The sequence below is a fragment of the Macaca nemestrina genome, chromosome 15, assembly GCF_043159975.1.
Source record: "Macaca nemestrina isolate mMacNem1 chromosome 15, mMacNem.hap1, whole genome shotgun sequence".
NCBI lineage: Eukaryota > Metazoa > Chordata > Mammalia > Primates > Cercopithecidae > Macaca > Macaca nemestrina.
This window is the reverse complement of record NC_092139.1, coordinates 27,869,955-27,892,138: the sequence shown is the minus strand read 5'-3', so window position 1 is coordinate 27,892,138 and position 22,184 is coordinate 27,869,955. Positions and strand designations below refer to the sequence as shown.

The 22,184-nt window shown below is 43.3% G+C and overlaps 1 protein-coding gene across 2 annotated transcripts in view; it reads right to left on the bottom strand.

Annotated features, from left to right (window-relative positions):
• The window catches only part of LOC105496528 (SAM and HD domain containing deoxynucleoside triphosphate triphosphohydrolase 1), a 61,892-nt gene that overhangs the window by 20,021 nt on the left and 19,687 nt on the right, over positions 1-22,184 (bottom strand). For both annotated transcript variants that reach the window (XM_071079356.1, XM_071079355.1), the window contains 6 exons: positions 19,315-19,385; positions 10,312-10,467; positions 7,573-7,673; positions 7,346-7,454; positions 2,715-2,806; positions 1,520-1,635 (listed from right to left, as the gene is read on the bottom strand). In XM_071079356.1, the coding sequence (XP_070935457.1) occupies positions 1,520-1,635; positions 2,715-2,806; positions 7,346-7,454; positions 7,573-7,673; positions 10,312-10,467; positions 19,315-19,385 (645 nt within the window). The remainder of the gene's footprint in view (positions 1-1,519; positions 1,636-2,714; positions 2,807-7,345; positions 7,455-7,572; positions 7,674-10,311; positions 10,468-19,314; positions 19,386-22,184) is intronic.

Below are 22,184 nucleotides of genomic sequence, written 5' to 3'. Positions count from 1 at the left end.
AACTCTGTCCCACACTAAAAAAAAAAAAAAGAACCTTTCCACACTAAGCTGCAGATTTTGTTTTTGCAGAAGCGTGGATATGTTCCTGGCATCTTGTGTTTTTGTAATGAAAATAATGTTAAATGGTCAAGTCGGTTTTTTGGTGTTCAATAGTAGTCCAGGTATGAGTTAAACAATGACAAGTCTGGGCAACATAGTGGGACCCTGTCTCTACAAAAATTGAAAAAATTACCCAGGTGTGGTAGCACATGCCTATAGTCCCAGCTACTTGGCTGAGGCTGAGGCTGAGGCAAGAGGATCACTTGAGCCCGGGAGGTTGAGGCTGCAATAAGCTATGATGGCACCACTGCACTCCAGCCTGGATGACAGAATAAAATCCTGTCTCAAAATTAAAAAAAAAAAAAAAAATTAAATTAAAAAGTTAAATAATGGGCCAGGCTTGGTGGCTCACACCTGTAATCCCAGCACTCTGAGAGATTGAGGCAGATGAATCACATGAGGTCACGAGTTCGAGACCAGCCTGGCCAATATGGTGAAACCCCGTCTCTACTGAAAATACAAAAATTAGCTGGGCATGGTGGGGCATGCCTGTAATCCCAGCTACCCAGGAAACTGAGGCAGAAGAATTGCTGAAACCCAAGAGGTGGAGGTTGCAGTGAGCCAAGTTTGCACCAGTGCACTCCAGCCTAGGTGACAGAGCGAGACTCCATCTGCAGGAAAAAAAAAAAAAAAAAAAAAGTTAAATAATGTATATTGAGTACTTATGTGTCAAGTCTATACTAGGTGCTATGCCTCATTTAAACATCACAACAAAACTATATACTAGGTATCATTACCCTCATTTTACAGATGAAAGATTCAGATAGGTCAAATCCCTTTATCAAGGTCACTTTATCGGTACAAGACAGAAATAAAACTCAAATTCAAAAGGAGATAATTACTTGGGAAGCTAAAATCCTTCCACCGGCTGTGTACAGTGGGTCACACCTGTAATCCTGGCACTTTGGGAGGTCAAGGCAGGAAGATCGCTTGAGCCCAGGAGTTTGAGAGATGCCTGGGCAATATAGTGAGACCCTTTCTTTCTTTTTTTCCAATTAAATAGTTATTTTGAAAAATGAGGCCGGGCGCGGTGGCTCAAGCCTGTAATCCCAGCACTTTGGGAGGCCGAGACGGGCGGATCACAAGGTCAGGAGATCGAGACCATCCTGGCTAACACGGCGAAACCCCGTCTCTACTAAAAACACAAAAAATTAGCCGGGCGAGGTGGCGGCGCCTGTAGTCCCAGCTACTCGGGAGGCTGAGGCAGGAGAATGGCGGGAACCCGGGAGGCGGAGCTTGCAGTGAGATGAGATCCGGCCACTGCACTCCAGCCTGGGTGACAGAGCGAGACTCCGTCTCAAAAAAAAAAAAAAAAAAAGAAAAATGAAAAATAAAAGAAAGAAAAATAACTCACTGGCAATTCAAGGACATCTTATAGTTTATCTGAGATGGACCATCTATGTTACCTGTTACTTCTTACCTGTCAGCTTAGTATAGGCTTCCATGTCATCAATTGCTGTAGAAATGCGATACTTTTTTCCTCCAGCACCTGTAATCTCTATATAGTCGTCTGCTTTGAGGAAAGCATCTGTAATCCTAAAAATCATTTTGCAAAAATTTATGCTTATGAGAAATTTTGAATATTTGCCTTATGTCTTACTTAAGGAAATCTTTCTACTTTAGGGAAATAAAATAACGAGGCACAATGTTCTAAAGACAACTGTGTCTCCACCATACCAAATTTGTGCTTGGTGACCTGTGAGCTACCGTGCTTACTGTGTTCCAGGCACTGTGGCAGGGCTTTACATTCACCAGCTTATTTAATCTTCCCAACAATAAGGTAGGTGTATTCAGCCCTCATTTTATAGATGCAGAAATGAAGTAAATTTTGATTTAACCAAGTTAGGAAGAAACAGGGCCAGGCTTTGAACCTAGATCTCTCTGAATTACAAAACAACAACAACAACAACAAAAACTCTTACCAAAGTATTAACATACAAATAGGAGAATGTACTCCAAGTAATCTGCTCATGACAAAGGATAGGTAAAAATAGGAATGAAGCTAAACTTCCTCAACACAACTGTGAAAACGAACATGAAAGGTTAATTAATTTAAGGCTATTTTAGAGACATGGAAGAAGTAACTTGACTCACACCCAGTGTTTGATAACTCCTCATGGAATCTTTGAGTCACGGGGAGACCTGGCTGTACAGTTTTCTGCTATGGTTCTGACTGGGTTAGGAAGAGGTAAAATTGCTGTTGGTTTTACCACTTGGTACTAATTTTGATAAATATTTGACAGGATACAAATAGACATTAATCTTAATCCTTAAAGTTAATTTTTGTAATTAATCTCAGAATTCAAATATTCACGTCCTACCTCCCATTCTGCTGATGACTAATATCTGGTACGTAAGTGACTAGCTGTGCCGAGGTCCTGGGTGATCTCAGCACTGCCGCTTCACGTCTGGCCTAAGTCCCTTTATCCACTTCTCTCCTTTTCCTCCAACTAAATTAACTCTATGCTAGATTTTTTTCTTTAAGGAAACCACTTTAAATTTAATCACTTAATATTTACTTGAACTTATCTAGAAATGTCTAGTTGAGCCTAGTATGATACTCTAGCCAAGTATCAAGGAAAATTTTATAGGGAAATGACAATCAAGTTTCTTACATTGTATCAATAATGTTGCCAACTTTGTGTTGATAAGCTCTACGGTGTAAAGAGGTGCGAGTGTGGAACATGTCATACAGGTTTCCAACTTCCTGCAGGAAAACATGAAGTAAATATTAATAGGATCAGATTATGTTAACCTTATTAGAGACAAGTATACAGGACAAGGAAAAGGGATTGTGGCAGACAAGAGGGCTTTGAACAAGGACTTCTTCATTAACACCTTTGACCCCACTACAAAATGAGGAGGCAGATTAGTAAAGCCATTTATTGGCTTGAAACTTTCATTCTTTTTTATTTTTATTTTTTATTTTTTTAAAGACAAAGTCTTGCTATGTTACTCAGGCTGGTCTTAAGTGATCTTCCCACCTCAACCTTGCTGGGATAACATGCATCAGCCACTGTGCCCAGCTAACTTTCATTCTTTGTTTTTTTTTTTTTTTTTTTTTTTTTAGACGGAGTCTTGCTCTGTTGGCCAGGCTGTAGTACAAGTCTTTCATTGCAAGAACTTTCATTCTTTTTCTTTTCTTTTCTTTTTTTTTTTGAGATGGAGTCTCGCTGTCGCCCAGGCTGGAGTGCAGTGGCTTGATCTCGGCTCACTGCAAACTCTGCTTCCTGGGTTCACGCCGTTCTCCCGCCTCAGCCTCCTGAGTAGCTGGGACTACAGGCACCTGCCACCACGCCCGGTTAATTTTTTTGTATGTTTTTTAGTAGAGACGGGGTTTCACTGTGTTAGCCAGGATGGTCTCGATCTCCTGACCTCGTGATCCGCCCGTCTCGGCCTCCCAAAGTGCTGGGATTACAGGCTTGAGCCACCGCGCCCAGCCAGAACTTTCATTCTTAATAAACTAGGCCAGGCATGATGGCTCACACCTGTAACCCTAGCACTTTGGGAGGCCGAGGTGGGCAGATCACCTGAGGTCAGGAGTTCAAGATCAGCTTGGCCAACATGGTGAAACCCTGTCTCTACAAAAATACAAAAATTAGCCAGGCATGATGACAGGTGCCTGTAATTCCAGCTAATAGGGAGGCTGAGGTGGGAGAATCGCTTGAACCCAGGAGGCAGAGGTTGCAGTGAGCTGAGACCACGCCATTGTACTCCAGCCTGGGCCACAGAGCAAGACTCCATCTCAAAAAAAAATAAAACGTGACTGGGCGCGGTGACTCATGCCTGTAATCCCAGCACTTTGGGAGGCTGAGGCAGGTGGATCCCGAGGTCAGGAGATCGAAACCATCCTGGCTTACACGGTGAAACCCCGCCTCTACTAAAAATACAAAAAAATTAGCTGGGCGTGGTGGCAGGCGCCTGTAGTCCCAGCTACTCAGGAGGCTGAGGCAGGAGAATGGCGTGAACCTGGGAGGCGGAGCTTGCAGTGAGCCGAGATCGAGCCACTGCACTCCAGCCTGGGTGACAGAGCGAGATTCTGTCCCAAAAAACAAAAAACAAAAAAAAACAAACCCCTAAAATCTACTACATGCTCAAACTCTGTGACAGGTTCTGTTTCAGGCATATATATATATATATATATATATTCAGGCATATATATATGCATATATATGTATATAAATATATATTTTAATCCTCCCAATAACTGTAGGAAATAGGTATCACTATTCTTATGTTCTTCATTCTTGACTTTTTCTTTTTTTTCTTTTTTTTAGACAGCCTCACTCTGTCACCCAGGTTGGAATGCAATGGCACACAATCTTGGCTCACTGCAACCTCCACTTCCCAGGTGGAAGTGATTCTCGTACCTCAGCCTCCTGAGTAGCTGGGATTACAGGTGTATGCTACCACACCTGGCTAATTTTTGTATTTTCAGTAGAGACGGGGTTTCACCATGTTGGCCAGGCTGGTCTCAAACTTGTTAGCTTAAGCGATCTGCCCACCTCGGCCTCACGAAGTAGTGGGATTATGGGATTACAGGTATGAGTCACCACACCTAGCCGTACTTGACTTTCTGTAGTATAGTACTATACTACTTTTTGATTACATGACTGCCATCTAACAGGGACCTAGTGATTTCACTTGTTTAACTACAGTTGACCTTTAACAACACATGTTTGAACTGTAAGAGTTCATTTATACAGATTTTCTTGCCCCCCTGCCACCCCTGAGACAGTAAGACCAACCCCTCCTCTTCCTGAGTCTATTTAATGTGAAGACGATGAGGATGAAGACCTTTATGATCATCCACTTCCACTTAATGAATAGTAAATATACTTTCTCTGCCTTATGTTTTTTTTTTTTTTTTTTGAGAGGAGTCTTGCTCTGTCACACAGGCTGGAGTGCAGTGGCGCAATCTCGGCTCACCACAACCTCTGCCTCCCAGGTTCAAGTGATTTTTCTGCCTCAGCCTCCCAAGTAGCTGGGATTACAGGTGCTCACCACTGCACCCAGCTAATTTTTGTATTTTGAGTAGAGACAGGGTTTCACCATGTTGCTCAGGTTGGGCAGGCTGGTCTTGAACTCTTAATCTCAGGTGATTCACCCACCTTGGCCTCCTAAAGTGCTGGGATTACAGGCGTGAGCCACTGCGCCTGGCCTTGCCTTATGATTTTCTTAATAACATTTTCTTTTCTTTAGCTTACTTTATTGTAAGAATACAGTAGACGGGGCATGGTGGCTCCAACATGTAATACCAGCACTTTGGGAGGCTAAGGAGGGCAAATCGCTTCAGGTCAGGAGTTCGAGACCAGTCTGGGGAACATAGCAAAACCCTCTCTCTACAAAAAAAATAGAAAAATTAGCCCGGTATAGTGGCATGTGCCTGTGGTTGCAGCTACTTGGGAAGGTGAAGTGGGAGATTTGCTTGAGCTGGAAAGGTGGAGGTTGCCGTGATTGGAGATTGCACCACTATACTCCAATCTGGGTGACAGAGTAAGATCCTGTATCAAAATAATAATAATAATAATAATAATAATAATATAGTATATGATGCATGTAACATTCAAAATAGGCTGGGTACAGTGGCTCATACCTATAATCATAGCACTTTAGGAGGCTGAGGTGGGTGGGTTGCTTGATCCCAGGAGTTTGAGACCAGCCTGGGCAACACAGTGAAATCCCACCTCTATAAAATAAATTCCAAAATTAGCCAAGCATAGGCCTGTAGTCCCAGCTACTCAAGAGGCAGAGGAGGAAGGATCAGTTGAGCCCAGGAAGTCAAGGCTACGTGCACTATGATAGTGTCACTGTACTCCAGCCTGAGTGATAGAGCAAGACCCTGTCTGGAAACAAAACAAAAACCAAAAAAACATACAAAATGTGTGTAACTGACCATTAAAGTTATCAATAAGGCTTCTGGTTAACAGAAGGCTATTAGTAGTTTAAGTTTTTGGGAAGTCAGAAGTTGTATGCAGGCCGCAGGCCAGGCACAGTGGCTCACACCTATAATCCCAGCACTTTGGGAGGCCAAAGTGGGTGGATCACTTGAGGTCAGGAGTTCAAGACCAGCCTGGCCAACACGGTGAAACCCCGTTGTCTAATAAAAAGACAAAAATTAGCTGGGCGTGGTGGCATGTACCTGTAAACCTAGCTAGTCATGAGGCTGAGGCAGAAGAATCACTTGAACCCAGGAGGCAGAGCTTGCAGTGAGCCAAGATCGTGCCACTGCACCCCAGCCTAGGCAACAGAAGGAGACTCTGACACCAAAAAAAAAAAAAAAAAGAAAAGTTATATATAGATTTTCAACTAGGAGAGGGGGTAGCACCCCTAAACACGATTTTGTTCAGGTGTTAACTGTATAAAATTTTTCAACACTAATATAGTGATTAAAAATGAGACTCTGGGCCGGGCACGGTGGCTCATGCCTATAATCACAGCACTTTGGGAGGCTGAGGCAGCCGGATCACGAGGTCAGGAGATCGAGATCATCCTGGCTAACATGGTGAAACCCCACCTCTACTAAAAATACAAAAAAAAAAACTAGCCGGGCGAGGTGGCGGGCGCCTGTAGTCCCAGCTACCAGGGAGGCTGAGGCAGGAGAATGGCGTGAACCCGGGAGGCGGAGCTTGCAGTGAGCTGAGAAGGCGCCACTGCACTTTGGGTGGTGGAGTGAGACTCCATCTCAAAAAAAAAAAAAAAAGAGAGAGACTCTGGAAACAAATTTTTTGGGTTGAGATTCCAACTCTACTACTTGTTAATTATATGCCTTCTCTGTGCCTTAATTTGCTCGCCTGTTGAATGGAATAATAGTAATCTATCTCACAGGGTTATACGGAATAAGTTGATCCGTCCAAAGCACTTAAAAAATAATGCCTCATACAAGCCAGGCATGATAATGTGCACTCCCAGCTACTTGGGAGGCTGAGGAAGGAGGATCACTTGAGCTCAGGAGTTCAAGACTAGCCTGGGGAACACAGTGAGATCCTATTTCAAAAAAAATGCAACCAACCAAACAGAAAAACCCCAAAACCAGTGTCTGACTCAAAACTTAATAAATGTCCATTTTAATTTTATTATTATTTAATAATGCAGTAAGAGGGAAGAGACTAAAGATATTTACAAATCCTAGGAATTAAGTAAAGAGATTGTCGATTTACCAATTATTCCAAATTGTCAAATGGTTATTTCCAAATTTCAGACCAGGAACAACACTCTTCTTATTATCTCCTCTGGCAGAGCTTACCTTATCTCTAGCACAAATACGCAACTGATTGTCTACTTCACAGACACGGGCAAACTTAATGAAGCGCTTGTAATCAAAATTATTTTGGATTCCAAGATGATGGCAGTCCCTAGAAGGATTCCAAAGCAGAGATATGAAATTTTTCAACAAGGAAGCTGTACCTTAAATAGTAATACTAAATTTATATAAATATTTTAGCCAACTTTTCAGAAGTGTTCAGTGCATACCTGGCAAAATAATCCCATTTGTCCACATCAATGCCATTTCTTTTATTAGACACTATCTCATAAAGGAAGCTTTTCCTTTCAGGACGCCCTTTATATGGCCACTGGAAGGCAAGAAAACCCACTGGAAGTTTTAGGACAGGCACCAAATCTATTTATAATCAAAGCAAAGCAATTTTATTAATCTGTAAATTATAAACAGATACCTGACTGGGAATATAAGATAAACTAGAAGGTTCTATTCCTTCTTCCACTTCATTTCAAAACTAGTAGAAAGGGAAAAGAAATGCTAAGGTATATGATACCTTATTGTTACCACATTTTCTTTTCTTGTGCCACTGAAAAGATCTTAACTGTATTACATTTCCCAAAACCAACAACAACTGTGTTTTCTTGGTTTATAAACCAAGTTTTTGAAAAATATAAAATCTAGGCCAGGCGCAGTGGCTCATGCCTGTAATCCCATCACTTTGGGAGGCCGAGGAGGGCAGATAACGAGGTCAGGAGTTCAAGACCAGCCTGGCCAAGATGGTGAAACCTCGTCTCTACTAAAAATACAAAAATTAGCCAGGCTAGGTAGCAAATGCCTGTAATCCCAGCTACTCGGGAGGCTGAGGTAGGAGAATCACCTGAACTCAGGAGGTGGAAGTTGCAGTGAGCTGAGGTTACACTACTGCCCTCTAGCCTGGGTAACACAGCAAGACTCCGTCTCAAAAATAAAAAAATAAATAAATAATATAAAATCTAATAATAAACTAATGGTGCTTGAATTCATGCATTAAAATAGTACTATCTTTCAAAGTAGCTACACACCTAGTCTAAATAATATGCATTGTTGAATGTATTCTTTGAGCTCAATTGTTTTGGAAATAGGATATTTGCTACAAAACCCATCTCTTTATCTTATACTGTAAGTACACTTGTATATATTTGAGGAAACAACCCTAAAAGTCTCAGGGGGAAATTATTTTCCAACTTTATTTTTAATTTAAAAAATACAAAATATCAAAAAGGAAACAAAACAGATTTTCCATTGAACCAGTTCAACTTTTTTGTAGATCTTCATATATTTAAATATTTCAAATGTGATTTTTTTTTTTTTATTTGGAGACAGGGTATAGCTCTGTTGCCCAGGCTGGAGTGCAGTTGCACAATCACAGATCACTGCAGGCTGCCTCAGCCTCCCAAGCATCTGAGACAACAGGCATGAGACAGGGTTTCAGTATGTTACCCAGGCTGATCTCAAACTCCAGGACTCAAGTGATCCTCTCATCATGGCCTCCCAAAGTGCTGGGATTACAGGCATGAGCCACTGAGCCTGGCCAAATATGTTCATTTTAATGGCTAGATGAAACATACACATTTACATTCCAAACAAAATTACTTTAGGCTTCTACATAAAATACTGCAGGCCAGGTATGGTGGCTCACGCCTGTAATCCCAGCACTTTGGGAGGCCAAAGTGGGAGAATCACTTGAGCCCAGGAATTCGAAACCAGCTTAGGCAACACAGTGAGACCACATCTCTAAAAAAAATTTTTTTAAATGAATAAAATACTGCATATATATTCACTAAAAAATAATTTATGGCCGGGCACAGTGGCTCACGCCTGTAATCCCAGCACTTTGGGAAGCCGAGGTGGGTGGATCACCTGAGGTCAGGAGTTTGAGACCAGCCTGGGCAACATGGTGAAACCTCATCTCTACTAAAAATCCAAAGATTAGCCAGGCGTGGTGGCACACACCTGTAATCCCAGCTACATGGGAGGCTGAGGCAGGAGAATTGCTTGGGAGACGGAGGTTGCACTGAACTGAGATCGTGCCACTGCACTCCAGCCTTGCCGACAGAGTGAGACTCTGTCTAAAAAAAAAGAAAGAAAGAGGCCGGGCGCGGTGGCTCAAGCCTGTAATCCCAGCACTTTGGGAGGCCGAGACGGGCGAATCACTAGGTCAGGAGATCGAGACCATCCTGGCTAACACGGTGAAACCCTGTCTCTACTAAAAAATACAAAAAAATAGCCGGGCGAGGTGGCGGGTGCCTGTAGTCCCAGCTACTCGGGAGGCTGAGGCAGAAGAATGGCGTAAACCTGGGAGGCGGAGCTTGCAGTGAGCTGAGATCTGGCCACTGCACTCCAGCCTGGGCGACAGAGCCAGACTCTGTCTCAAAAAAAAAAAAAAAAAAAGAAAGAAAGAAAGAAAAGAAAAGAATTTATGCCAAGCACAGTGGCTCACACCTGTAATCCCAGCACTTTCAGAGGCAGAGCTGGGCAGATCACTTGAGCTCAGGATTTCAAGACTAGCCTGGGCAATGTGACAAAACCCTATCTCTACAAAAAATACAAAAATTAACTGGGCATGGTAGTGCACATTTGTGGTCCCAGCTACTCAGGAGGCTGAGGTGGGAGGATCGCTTGAGCCTGGGAGGTGGAAGTTGCAGTGAGCTGAGATTGCACCACTGCACTCCAGTCTGTGTGACAGAATAAGACCCTGTCTCAAAAAAAAAAAAAAAAAAAAAAAAAAAGAATTTCTGTATATATAGTTTTGGGAAGTAAGTTCTAAATAATTCAGTTGAGAGGTAGAAAAAAATATAAGCCTTTTATTTTTTGCATTAAACAGTAGAAACATAGAACTCATATTTTACCATTTAGCCTCTAAAATAGCCAAATGTATAACTCAGAAGGGATCATGAAAAGGCTAGATGAAAAGCACCAGTCAGTTAAAATTAAGTTGTACATAAACTTACCAAAACACCTTTGACAGGTGATTCAAGTGGTCCTACAATTTGTTCCTTGATAAAGCAAATATCTTCTTCAGGGATGAGACCATAGTGTTCCATGACAGGCTTGATTCCATTAGAATTAATAAGGTGCTCAAACATCATAACTGAGCCTTGTTCATGCTAGGAAAAGTAAGCACAATATGATGTGTTAAAGATTCTAGCCCACTGGAAGTACTGATTAACAAAATTATCCTCAATTCCAAGTAATTCTGAGATAAGGGTCTATTGCATATTAATTCTCTAGTTTCTAACCACAATCTTAGGAACATTTTTAAAAACCTGTCAGATTTTTCGTGATTTTACTAGTCTACAAAACTTTTACAAAACTTATTTCATAAACATATTTAATGCATTTTATGATATAATCACTTACAGTACCTAAGTGAATATTACAAGATCATGTAGATAGAATTACATTTAATAAATATCATCATAAAATTGAATTTTATTTTTTCATCAGCCTTTGAACATGTGCAGTTATAAGCTCTGTTAGGCACTACCATCTAGTGGTGAAAAGGGGTAACTGCAAACTTGCCAGTAAAAACAAAGCTCTCCCTTGAAATCTCAAATTGGCCTGTTTGCTCATCTCTGCTCACTGATTCACAATCAATGTAATGCATCAAATGAACTCCTGAAGACATCTGCCCTTTCCTAGGTCCTACCATAAACTAACTCAAGATGAAAAACAAAACCTGAATTGTCCTGTAACTTTTTTTTTTTTTTTAAAGAGACAGGGGGCTGGGCGCGGTGGCTCAAGCCTGTAATCCCAGCACTTTGGGAGGCCGAGACGGGCGGATCACGAGGTCAGGAGATCGAGACCATCCTGGCTAACACGGTGAAACCCCGTCTCTACTAAAAAATACAAAAAACTAGCCAGGCGAGGTGGCGGGCGCCTGTAGTCCCAGCTACTCGGGAGGCTGAGGCAGGAGAATGGCGTAAACCCGGGAGGCAGAGCTTGCAGTGAGCCGAGATCCGGCCACTGCACTCCAGCCTGGGCGACAGAGCGAGACTCCGTCTCAAAAAAAAAATAAATAAAATAAAATAAAAATAAAAATAAAGAGACAGGGAATCGCTCTGTTGCCCTGGCTAGAGTCCAGTGGTATGATCATGGGGGTCACTGTAGCCTTGAACTCCTGGGCTCAAGTGATCCTCCCGTTTCAGCCTCCTGAGTAGGTGAAACCACAGGTGTGCACCACCCTACCCAGCTAATTTTTAAATTTTTTTGTAGAGGCAGGGTCTTGATTTGTTGACCAGGTTGGTCTTGAACTCCTAGGCCCAAGTAATCCTCCTGTCTCAGCCTCCCAAAGTGGTGGGATTACAAGCACCTTGCCTTGTAACTATTCTTCCCCCCTGCCCAGAAACAATTCTTGCTCCAGAAATTATTCTTTTTTTTTTTTTGAGATGGAGTCTCACTCTGTCACCCAGGCTGGAGTGCAGTGCCGCCATCTTGGCTCACTGCAAGCTCCACCTCCCAGGTTCACGCCATTGTCCTGCCTCAGCCTCCTGAGTAGCTGGGACTACAGGCACATGCCACCACGCCCGGATAATTTTTTTGTATTTTTAGTAGAGACGGGGTTTCACCATGTTAGCCAGTATGGCCTTGATCTCCTGACTTCGTGATCCGCCCGCCTCGGCCCCCCAAAGTGCTGGGATTACAGACGTGAGCCACCGTGCCCAGCTGAAACTATTCTTAAAAACAGAATCAGGGCTGGATGCTGTGGCTCACACCTGTAATCCCAGCATTTTGGGAGGCTGAGGTGGGCGGATCACTTGAGGTCAGGAGTCCAAGTTTGGCCAACATGGCAAAACTCTGTGTCTACTAAAAAATACAAAATTAGCCAGGCACGTAGTGCGCACCTATAATCCCAGCTACTTGGGGGACTGAGGCAGATGAATCACTTGAACCCCGAGGGTGGAGGTTGCAGCGAGCCGATATCGCCCTGCACTCCAGCCTGGGTGGGCGACACAGTGAGACTCTGTCTCAAAAACAAACAACAACGACAACAAAAACCCCACAAAAACAGAATCAGGCTGGGTGCAGTGGCTCACATTTATAATCCCAGCATTTTTTTGAGAGGCAAAGGTGGGAGGATTGCTTGAGCCCAGGAGGTCGAGACCAGCCTGGGCAACAAAGCAAGACCCTGTTTCTACAAAAAGATAAAAAAATTGGCTGGGTATAGTGGCATGCACCTGTGGTCCCAGCTACTTGGGAGACTAATGCAGGAGGATTGCTTGAGCCCAGGTGGTTGAGGCTGCAGTTAGCTGTGTTCATGCCTGCACTCCAACCTAGGCAACAGAGAAAGACCTTGTCTCCAAAAAACAACAACAACAAACAAATTGGCCGGGAGCAGTAGCTCACGCATGTAATCCCAGCACTTTGGGAGGCAGAGGTGGGCGGATCACGAGGTCAGGAGATCGAGATCATCCTGCCCAACATGGTGACACCCTATCTCTACTAAAAATACAAAAATTAGCTGGGCGTGGTGGCACGCGCCTATAGTCCCAGCTACTCAGGAGGCTGAGGCAGGAGAAATGCTTGAACCCGGGAGGTGGAGGTTATGGTGAGCTGAGATTGTGCCACTGCACTACAGGCTGGGCGACAGAGCGAGACTCCGTCTCAGAAAAGCAAAACAAAGCAAAACAAAATAAAGACCAAATTGAATCAAGATATATGTAATTACAAAGAGGAAAAATAGTAACTTTATAGTGGAGAAATTTGACAGACAATGCCTTAATCAAGTAATCAGAATTAATATCACTGGTATTGGCTCAACTAGGTTTTATGTGCCTCCTGAGATACACTATCAAGGATGTATCACCTTTTTTTTGGAGACAGAGTCTAGCTCTGTCGCCCAGGCTGGAGTGCAGTGGCGTGATCTCGGCTTACTGCAATCTCCGCCTCCTGGGCTCAAGCAATTCTCCTTCCTCAGCCTCCCAAGTAGGCATGTGCCACCACACCCAGCTAATTTTTTTTGTGTTTTTTTTTTTCGCTCTCGTTTCCCAGGCTGGAGTGAAATGGCGTGATCTTGGCTCACGGCAACCTCCACCTCCTGGGTTCAGGTGATTCTCCTGCCTCAGCCTCCTGAGTAGCTGGGATTACAGGTGACCATCACCATGCCCAGATAATTTTTATATTTTTAGTAGAGACAGGGTTTCGCCATGTTGGGCAGGCTGGTCTTGAACTCCTGACCTCAGGTGACCAACCCACCTCGGCCACCCAAAGTGCTGGAATTACAGACGTGAGCCACCGCATCCGACCTGGACACATCACTTTTGTGGCATTCTACCAAAAATGCATGGCTTGAATCTATGAGGAAACATCACACTGAAACTCAAATTGATGAATATTCCACAAAATAGCTCACTTGCTCTTTAAAAAAAATGACAAAGTCACTAACGATAAAGACTGAAGAATTGTTCTAGATCAAAAGAAATTAGAAAAATGGCAACCAAATGCAATACGTATTTCTGGACCAGGGGAAAAAAGTTTTTTTCCTCTTTTTCTATATGAACAATTGGTAAAATTTGAAAGTCTGAATTAGAGTACTGTATCAACATTAATTTACTGATTTTGACAATTATACTATGGTTATATAAGAAAATGTTGTTTTTAGGAAATACCCACTGAAGTATTTAGAAATAAAATATTTCAACAATTTACATTCTTTGAGAGACAGGGCTCTTGCTCTATCACCCAGGCTGGAGCTCAGTGGCGTAGTCATAGCTCAGTGTATCCTTGAACTCCTGGATTCAAGCAATCCTCCCATCTCAGCCTTCTCAGTAGCTAGGACTACAGGTGTGCACCACCATGACCAGCTGATGTTTTCATAATTTTGTAGAAACAGAGTTTCACTATGTTGCCCAGGCTGGTCTTGAACTCCTGGCCTCAAAGCTATCCTCATGCCTCAGCCTCCCAAACTGTTGGGATTACAGGTGTGAGCCACTGTGTTCAGTCTAAAAATGAACTTTCTTTCTTTGAGACAGGTTCTCACTCTATTATCTACTTTGGAGTGCAGTAGCACGATCACAGCTCATTGCAGCCTCGACCTCCCAGGCTCAAGCAATCCTGCCACCCCACCATGCCAGGCTAATTTTTAAATTTTTTTGTAGAGACGGGGTTTCACCATGTTGTCCAGGCTGGTCTTGAACTCCTGGGCTCAAGCGATCTGCCCACCTTAGCTTCCCAAAATGTTAGTATTACAACCATGAGCCACTGTGCCTGGTCAAAACTTACTTTCTAATGATTCAGAAAAAAAATTTATATATGAAGAGAGAGTATTTTAAAAAATAAAAATGAGGTGGATCACTTGAACCTGGGAGGCGGAGGTTGCAGTGAGCTTAGATGACATCACTGAGCTCCTGCCCGCATGACAAGGCAAGACCCTGTCTCAAAAACAATAAAATAAAAATAAATAAATAAATAAATAAATAAAATAAGTAAGGGATTTTCAAAAGAGTAGTTTTAAATATATCAATGCCAACTGTGAATATAATGGCAAACAGAAAAAAATAAGTTTCATAAAGCTAGCACAGACCATAATAACACTAATAACTAAAATTATAAGGAGCTTAGGAGTAAGTATAACAAAGATGTATGACTTTCGTGGCCAGCCTAGGCAACATAGTAAGACTCCATCTCTACAAATAAAAACCCAGGTGTGATGGTGCAGGCCTGTGGTCTCAGCTACTTGGGAGGCTGAGGTGCAAGGATTGCATGAGTCTGGAGGTCAAGACCAGCCTGGGCAACATAGTAAGACTGTTCTCCACAGAAAAGAAAAAATAAAAACATAAATCTTATTATAAAGTATGTCAACCTAAAAGGAAGGAGCTGAGGAATATTTAATATAGAGAGTTTACTTGGGCCAAGGTTGAGGACACATTTACAAATTGCCTTGGGGAATGCTTGGGGAGAACAAAAGAGAGGCTCAAGTTATTAAAGAAAAAAGGACTGGCCAGGTGTGGTGGCTTAGGCCTGTAATCTCAGCACTTTAGGAGGCCAAGGTGGGCAGATAGCTTGAGCTCGGCAGTTGAGACCAGCCTGGGCAACACAGTGAGACCCGCCTCTACAAAAAATACAAAAAATTAGCTGGGCATGGTAGTGTGTGCTTGTAGTCCCAGCTACTTGGGAGGATGAAGTGGGAGAATTGCTTGAGCCTTGGAAGTCAAGGTTGCAGTAAGCTGTGTTTGCACCACTGCACTCCACTCTGGGTGACAAAGCAAGATCCTGTGGAGGGGAGGTGAGAGGAGAGAAGGGGAGGGGGAGGGGAAGGGAAGGAGAAGGGGAGGGGAAAGGGAGGGGGAGGGGAGGGGGAGGGGAAAGGGAGGGGGAGGGGAGGGGGAGGGGAAAGGGAGGGGGAGGGGAGGGGGAGGGGAAAGGGAGGGGGAGGGGAGGGGGAGGGGAAAGGGAGGGGGAGGGGAGGGGGAGGGGAGGGGGAAAGGGAGGGGAAGGGGGAAAGAAAAGGAAGGGAAAAAAGGGAAGGAAGGGAAGGAAAGGAAGGTAGGAAGGGAAAAAGAGAGAGAAAGAGTGAGAAAGAGAGAAAGTGAGGAAGAGAAAAAGAGAGAGAAAGACAGAAAGGAAGGAGAGAAAGAAAAGAAAAAGAAAAGGGCACAAATCAGGAGGAGGAGATCACAAAGAGGAGGTGATCACGAAAGCTGTCAGGAGGCCAGGCGCGGTGGCTCAAGCCTGTAATCCCAGCACTTTGGGAGGCCGAGACGGGCGGATCACGAGGTCAGGAGATCGAGACCATTCTGGCTAACACGGTGAAACCCCGTCTCTACTAAAAAATACAAAAAACTAGCTGGGCGAGGTGGCGGGCGCCTGTAGTCCCAGCTACTTGGGAGGCTGAGGCAGGAGAATGGCGTAAACCCGGGAGAAGGAGCTTGTAGTGAGCTGAGATCCGGCCACTGCACTCCAGCCTGGGCGACAGAGCAAGACTCCGTCTCAAAAAAAAAAAAAAAAAAAAAAAGAAAGCTGTTAGGAGTGTTCACTGGCTTACAGAAGTAACGTTAGTTAGTGATTGGCTACATCTTATGAAGTACAGGGTGTATGGCATTATATGGTTACCTGGCATCCCACACAGCAGCTGACTTCAAGAGGTAATAGTTATTTAGCTCCAGGGGTTGTGACATGATTGCTGTTCTATTTCGAGGCCTCTCTGGGCCTGATCATGTAAAGGGGCTCATATTTTTCAGATACAAATTTCTTTTCTTTTTTTTTTCCTCCCCAAGTAACAAGTGTGGAAACAGAACAGAATGCAGAATGATTCATTATATATGGGAAGTTAATAAATGTTGGGGTTGGTATTACGGTCAGTGGGGATAGGATGAACTATTTAAAAATTAGATTTCTTGGCCAGGCACGGTGGCTCACGTCTGTAATCCCAGCACTTTAGGAGACCTAGGCGGGTGGATCATGAAATCAGGAGTTCGAGACCAGCCTAACCAACATGGTGAAACCCCATCTCTACTAAAAATACAAAAGTTAGCCGGGTGTGGTAGCACACGCCTGTGTTACCAGGTACTCAGGAGGCTGAGGCAGGAGAATTGCTTGAACCCGTGAGGCGGAGGTTGTAGTGAGCAAAGATTGCACCACTGCACTCTAGCCTGGGTGATAGAGTGAGACTCCATCTCAAAAAAAAGAAAAAAAGAGTTCTCCCATTTACTTACACAAAAATAAATTGTACATGAGCTAAGGATTTAAACATGAAAGGCAAAATACTTAAAGGAAAATACTTGGTAATGATTGAGTAGATCCTATTAGATCAACTGCAGGAGAAAACAACTATAAGCTCTGGACAACTCCCTGAAGGTCCTGGAGAGAGACCAAAACCAAGCGGATGTTAGACCTCAATACTTAGAAGGGAGAAGTACTAGGTGACATTCCGGTTTTATGGTCTTGAGCCTCAGGGCAGGCCCCAAGACAGAAAAAGTGGTAAGAAACTACTCATTTTACTGGCTTGAAGAACCAGAGTACTTCATCAAAATTGAAAATGTCTGTTTTTCAAAAGGCACCATGAAAAAATGAATTGGCCAAGCCAGACACTGGGGAAAAATATTCACAATACATATACCTAACCATACATATATAAAGAATTCCACAACTCAATAATCAAAGAGCAAGCAATCAAACTTTTTAAATGAGTAAAATGCTAAGAGTTCTTTGCAGAAGAAGATATGTCAATAACAAAGTACAAAGTACAGGAAATAGTATTCAACATACATTAGAAAATCGAACCATGAAATACCATTTGACACTCATTAGAAGGGCTAATCTGAAAGGCCAAATGTTGGTGAGGCTATAAAACAACTGGAACTCCAATACGTTGCGGATGGGAGTGTAAAATGGTACAGCCACATTGGAAAACCCTGGTAGTTTCTTACAGAATTAAATACACATCTACCATATGACCCAGCAATTCTAACTCCTCGGTATTTACCTAAGCGAAGTGAAAATGTGTTTCTTTATTTTATCTATTTTTATGTTTATAAAATAAAATAATACATTTCTGCTGAACATATTTCTTGTTTTAAAAACGTAATTAACTTGGCCGGGCGCGGTGGCTCAAGCCTGTAATCCCAGCACTTTGGGAGGCCGAGGCGGGTGGATCACGAGGTCAGGAGATCAAGACCATCCTGGCTAACATGGTGAAACCCCGTCTCTACTAAAAATACAAAAAACTAGCCGGGCGTGGTGGCGGGCGCCTGTAGTCCCAGCTACTCGGAGGCTGAGGCAGGAGAATGGCGTGAACCTGGGAGGCGGAGCTTGCAGTGAGCTGAGATCGCGCCACTGCACTCCAGCCTGGGTGACACAGCGCGAGACTCCGTCTCAAAAAAAAAAAAAAAAAAAAAAAAAAGTAATTAACTTTCCACACTACAACACAGAAAATGTATTTCTACCAAAATGTTATACGATAATGTGCACAACAACCTTATTTATAACAGTCAAAACCTGAAAACAATCCAAATGCCAACAAAACAAGAAAGGGTAAACAAATTGTGACTTATTCGCACAATGTCACATCACATAGGTGATAAAAAAAAGGATCAACTACTGAGGCACACAACATGAACAAATCTCAAAACCATTATGTGGAGTAAATAAAGCAAGGCATAAAATAGAACCTCCTATATGATTCGGCTTAATCAAGTCTAAGAACAACAAAATTCATTTATGTTTGTGAAAATCAGAAGGTGATGGTGGGGTGAGGGGGAGTGGGAATTGACTGGGAAAAAGAACATGGGAATTTTTCAGGAAGATGAAAATGTTCTATATCCTGACTGGGTAATAGTCATATGGATGCATACACCTGTCAAAACTCACTGAACTTAAGATCTGGACAACTTATTGTGTGTGAACTATACCTCAAAAAAAGAGAGAGAAAGAGATAAAAAAGTGGTTGACATGTAAGAAGTTTTCAATATATATTAATATCATTTTCTATTCCCGTTCCAGAAATACAGTGTAGTAAAAACCAACCTAATTTTACTTCTCAAAAATTGATCCCAAAATATGAGACAGCCACCTGCAAATGCCTAATTTTAAAATGATTCACTTGATATATATGACTTGGCTGGTAACAGTTAGTTCATGGTCATACCAAATGTGTCAGAATTGGAGTTGGCCTTTTAACATACAGTAGTACAATTGAGCAGAAGGAGCATTAAACTGGCAACCGGTTTTGTATTGCTGATTCCAATAGTTAACAGCTTTGTGATTTTTGACGCATCAATACACATCCAAGAGTTTCCAGTTCCTTTATTTGTAAAAAGGGAGATAATGATAACTTCCTTACAGACTACTGTGAGGACCAAACAAAAACATATATACATATGTGAATGAAAGCACCCTGGACACTGTAATGGGGAAGTATTTTATAACACAGTAGTGGAACCAAACAGATAAATTAACTGAATAACCTGCTTAAATAATCTTTCTTTTTATTGACTATTGAATGTGTGAATACATACCGTCCATTTCACCTCCGGGCGAGCAAGTGGAATAAATCGTCCATCAAACATGTGAGAAAATGGCCCATGACCTTAAAAACAAAATCAAACTTAGAACAAGAGAAACATCTGTAAAATAACATAAACTTTTTTCTTTTTTTTTTTTTTTTGAGACGGAGTTTCGCTCTTGTTGCCCAGGCTGGAGTGTAGTGGTGCGATCTTGGCTCAACACAACCTCCACTCCCCAGGTTCAAGCAATTCTCGTGCCTCAGGCTCCCGAGTAGCTGAGATTACAGGCGCATGCCACCACACCCAGCTAATTTTGCAGTTTTAGTAGAGATGGGGTTTCTCCATGTTGGTCAGGCTGGTCTCGAACTCCTGACCTCAGGTGATCCGCCCATCTCAGCCTTCCAAAGTGCTGGGATTATAGGCGTGAGCCACCACACTTGGCCAAACTGAATTCTTTAATCTTTTTAGTTTAACTTGAATAGCAACAGAAATTAATAATCTAAAAATACAATCACAAAAAGGGACAAACCCTTCCTATTTCTAAAACAGGAGAACAGGAAGCAGAAACATGGAAAAGTAAGCTCTCCAGTGAGCGGTCTCCCGTCACCAGGGCTTACATAAATCTGATAAAAGGGCAGTTTTTGTTGTTTTATGAAGAGACAGAGTCTTGCTATGTTGTTCAGGCTGGAGTGCAGTGGCTATTCACAAGCATGATCATTATGCACTGTAGCCTTGGACTCCTGACCTCAAGCCATCCTCCTACCTCAGCCACCTGAATAGCTGGGACTACAGGCATGCACCACCACGCAGGGCTTGATAAATGGACAATTCCATGTAACTGAAAAGAATGTTAATGCCAAAAACTTTTTGAAATCTTCAGATTGAAAATATCTGGATTAAAATAGCAGTTTCAGGAAAATCACTGGGGCCAGGTGTGGTGGCTCATGCCTGTAATCTCAGCACTTTGGGAGGCTGAGGCAGGTGGATCACTTCAAGTCAGGAGTTCGAGACCAGCCTGGCCAACATGGTAAAAACCCTGTCTCTACTAAAAATACAAAAAATTGGCCGGGCTTGGTGGCGGGCGCCTGTAGTCCCAGCTACTGAGGAAGCTGAGGCAGGAGAATGGCGTGAACCCAAGAGGCGGAGCTTGCAGTGAGCCGAGATCACACCACTGAACCCCAGCCTGGGCGACAGAGCAAGACTCCACATCAAAAATTTTTTTTTTTTTTTTTTTTTTTTTTTTTGAGACGGAGTCTCGCTCTGTCGCCCAGGCTGGAGTGCAGTGGCCGGATCTCAGCTCACTGCAAGCTCCGCCTCCCAGGTTCACGCCATTCTCCTGCCTCAGCCTCCCGAGTAGCTGGGACTACAGGCGCCCGCCACCTCGCCCGGCTAGTTTTTTGTATTTTTTTTTGTAGAGACGGGGTTTCACCGTGTTAGCCAGGATGGTCTCGATCTCCCGACCTCGTGATCCGCCCGTCTCGGCCTCCCAAAGTGCTGGGATTACAGGCTTGAGCCACCGCGCCTGGCCTCACATCAAAATTTTTTAAAAAGGGGCTTGGCACAGTGGCTCATGCCTGTAATCCCAGCACTTTGAGAGGCCAAGGCAGGTGGATCATGAGGTCAGGAGTTCGAGACAAGCCTGGCCAAGATGGTGAAACCCCGTCTCTACTAAAAATACAAAAATTAGCCGAGTGTGGTGGCAGGCACCTGTAATCCTACCTACTCAGGAGGCTGAGGTAGGAGAATCGCTTAAACCCGGGAGGCGGAGGTTGCAGTGAGCTGAGATTGTGCCACTGTACTCCAACCTGGGCAACAGAGTGAGATTCTGTCTTGGGAAAAAAAAAAAAAAAAGAAAGAAAATCCACTGGGGTGCAGAAGAAAAAATTAGAATTTATCTTATTACTCCCAAGCTTAAAAAAATCTATCTTTGGCCGGGTGTGGTGGCTCATGCCTGTAATCCCAGCACTTTGGGTGGCTGAGGCACATGGATCACCTGAGGTCTAGAGTTTGAGACCAGCCTGACCAATATGGTGAAACCCTGTCTCTACTAAAATTATAATAATTAGCTGGGCATGGTGGCGTGTGCCTGTAGTCCCAACTACTCAGGAGGCTGAGGCAGGAGAATTGCTTGAACCCAGGAGGTGAGGTTGTGGTAAGCTAAGATCGCACAATTGCACTCCAGCCTGGGCAACAGAGTGAGACTGCATCTGAAAAAAAAAAAAAAAGAAAAGAAGTGAGCCACTTAACTGGAGAGGGAAGTCTACCTAGACTAGCCCTGGCCCTTCTCTGCAAGTCATAGGCTACACATAAAGGCTGGCTAATGCAGTGCTCAGGCTCCTGGGGACTGGTAAAGGTTTCCCAATGATTCTCTCTCAAAATACCAAGAATCCATCAAATTTATCATTTAGGGGCTGGTATTGGTTCTTTGGAAGTTTCCAGGGGGACATAAAAAGAGAGCCTACTTGCTTTAAGTATCTAGCTATCTAAACAGGGGCACCTCCCTTCCCCTGCCCTGAGGGTACACACAAACTCTCAGGGTCCCTGAATAAGTAGGAATAAACTATAAGGATAGAGGTAAAAACCCCCATGATTTAAAAGGGACAGTCCCGGCCCAACGTGGTGACTCATGCCTGTATTCCCAACACTTTGGGAGGCCGAAGGAGGTGAATTACTTGAGATCAGGAGTTCGAGACCAGTTTCAACAACATGATGAAACTACATCTCTACTAAAAATACAAAAAAATGAGCCAGGCGCTACTTGGGAAGCTGAGGCAGGAGAGTCACTTGAATCCAGGAGGTGAGATTGCAGTGAGCCGAGATTGTGCCAACTGCACTCCAGTCTGTGTGACAGAGCAAGACTCAAATAAATAAATAAATAAATA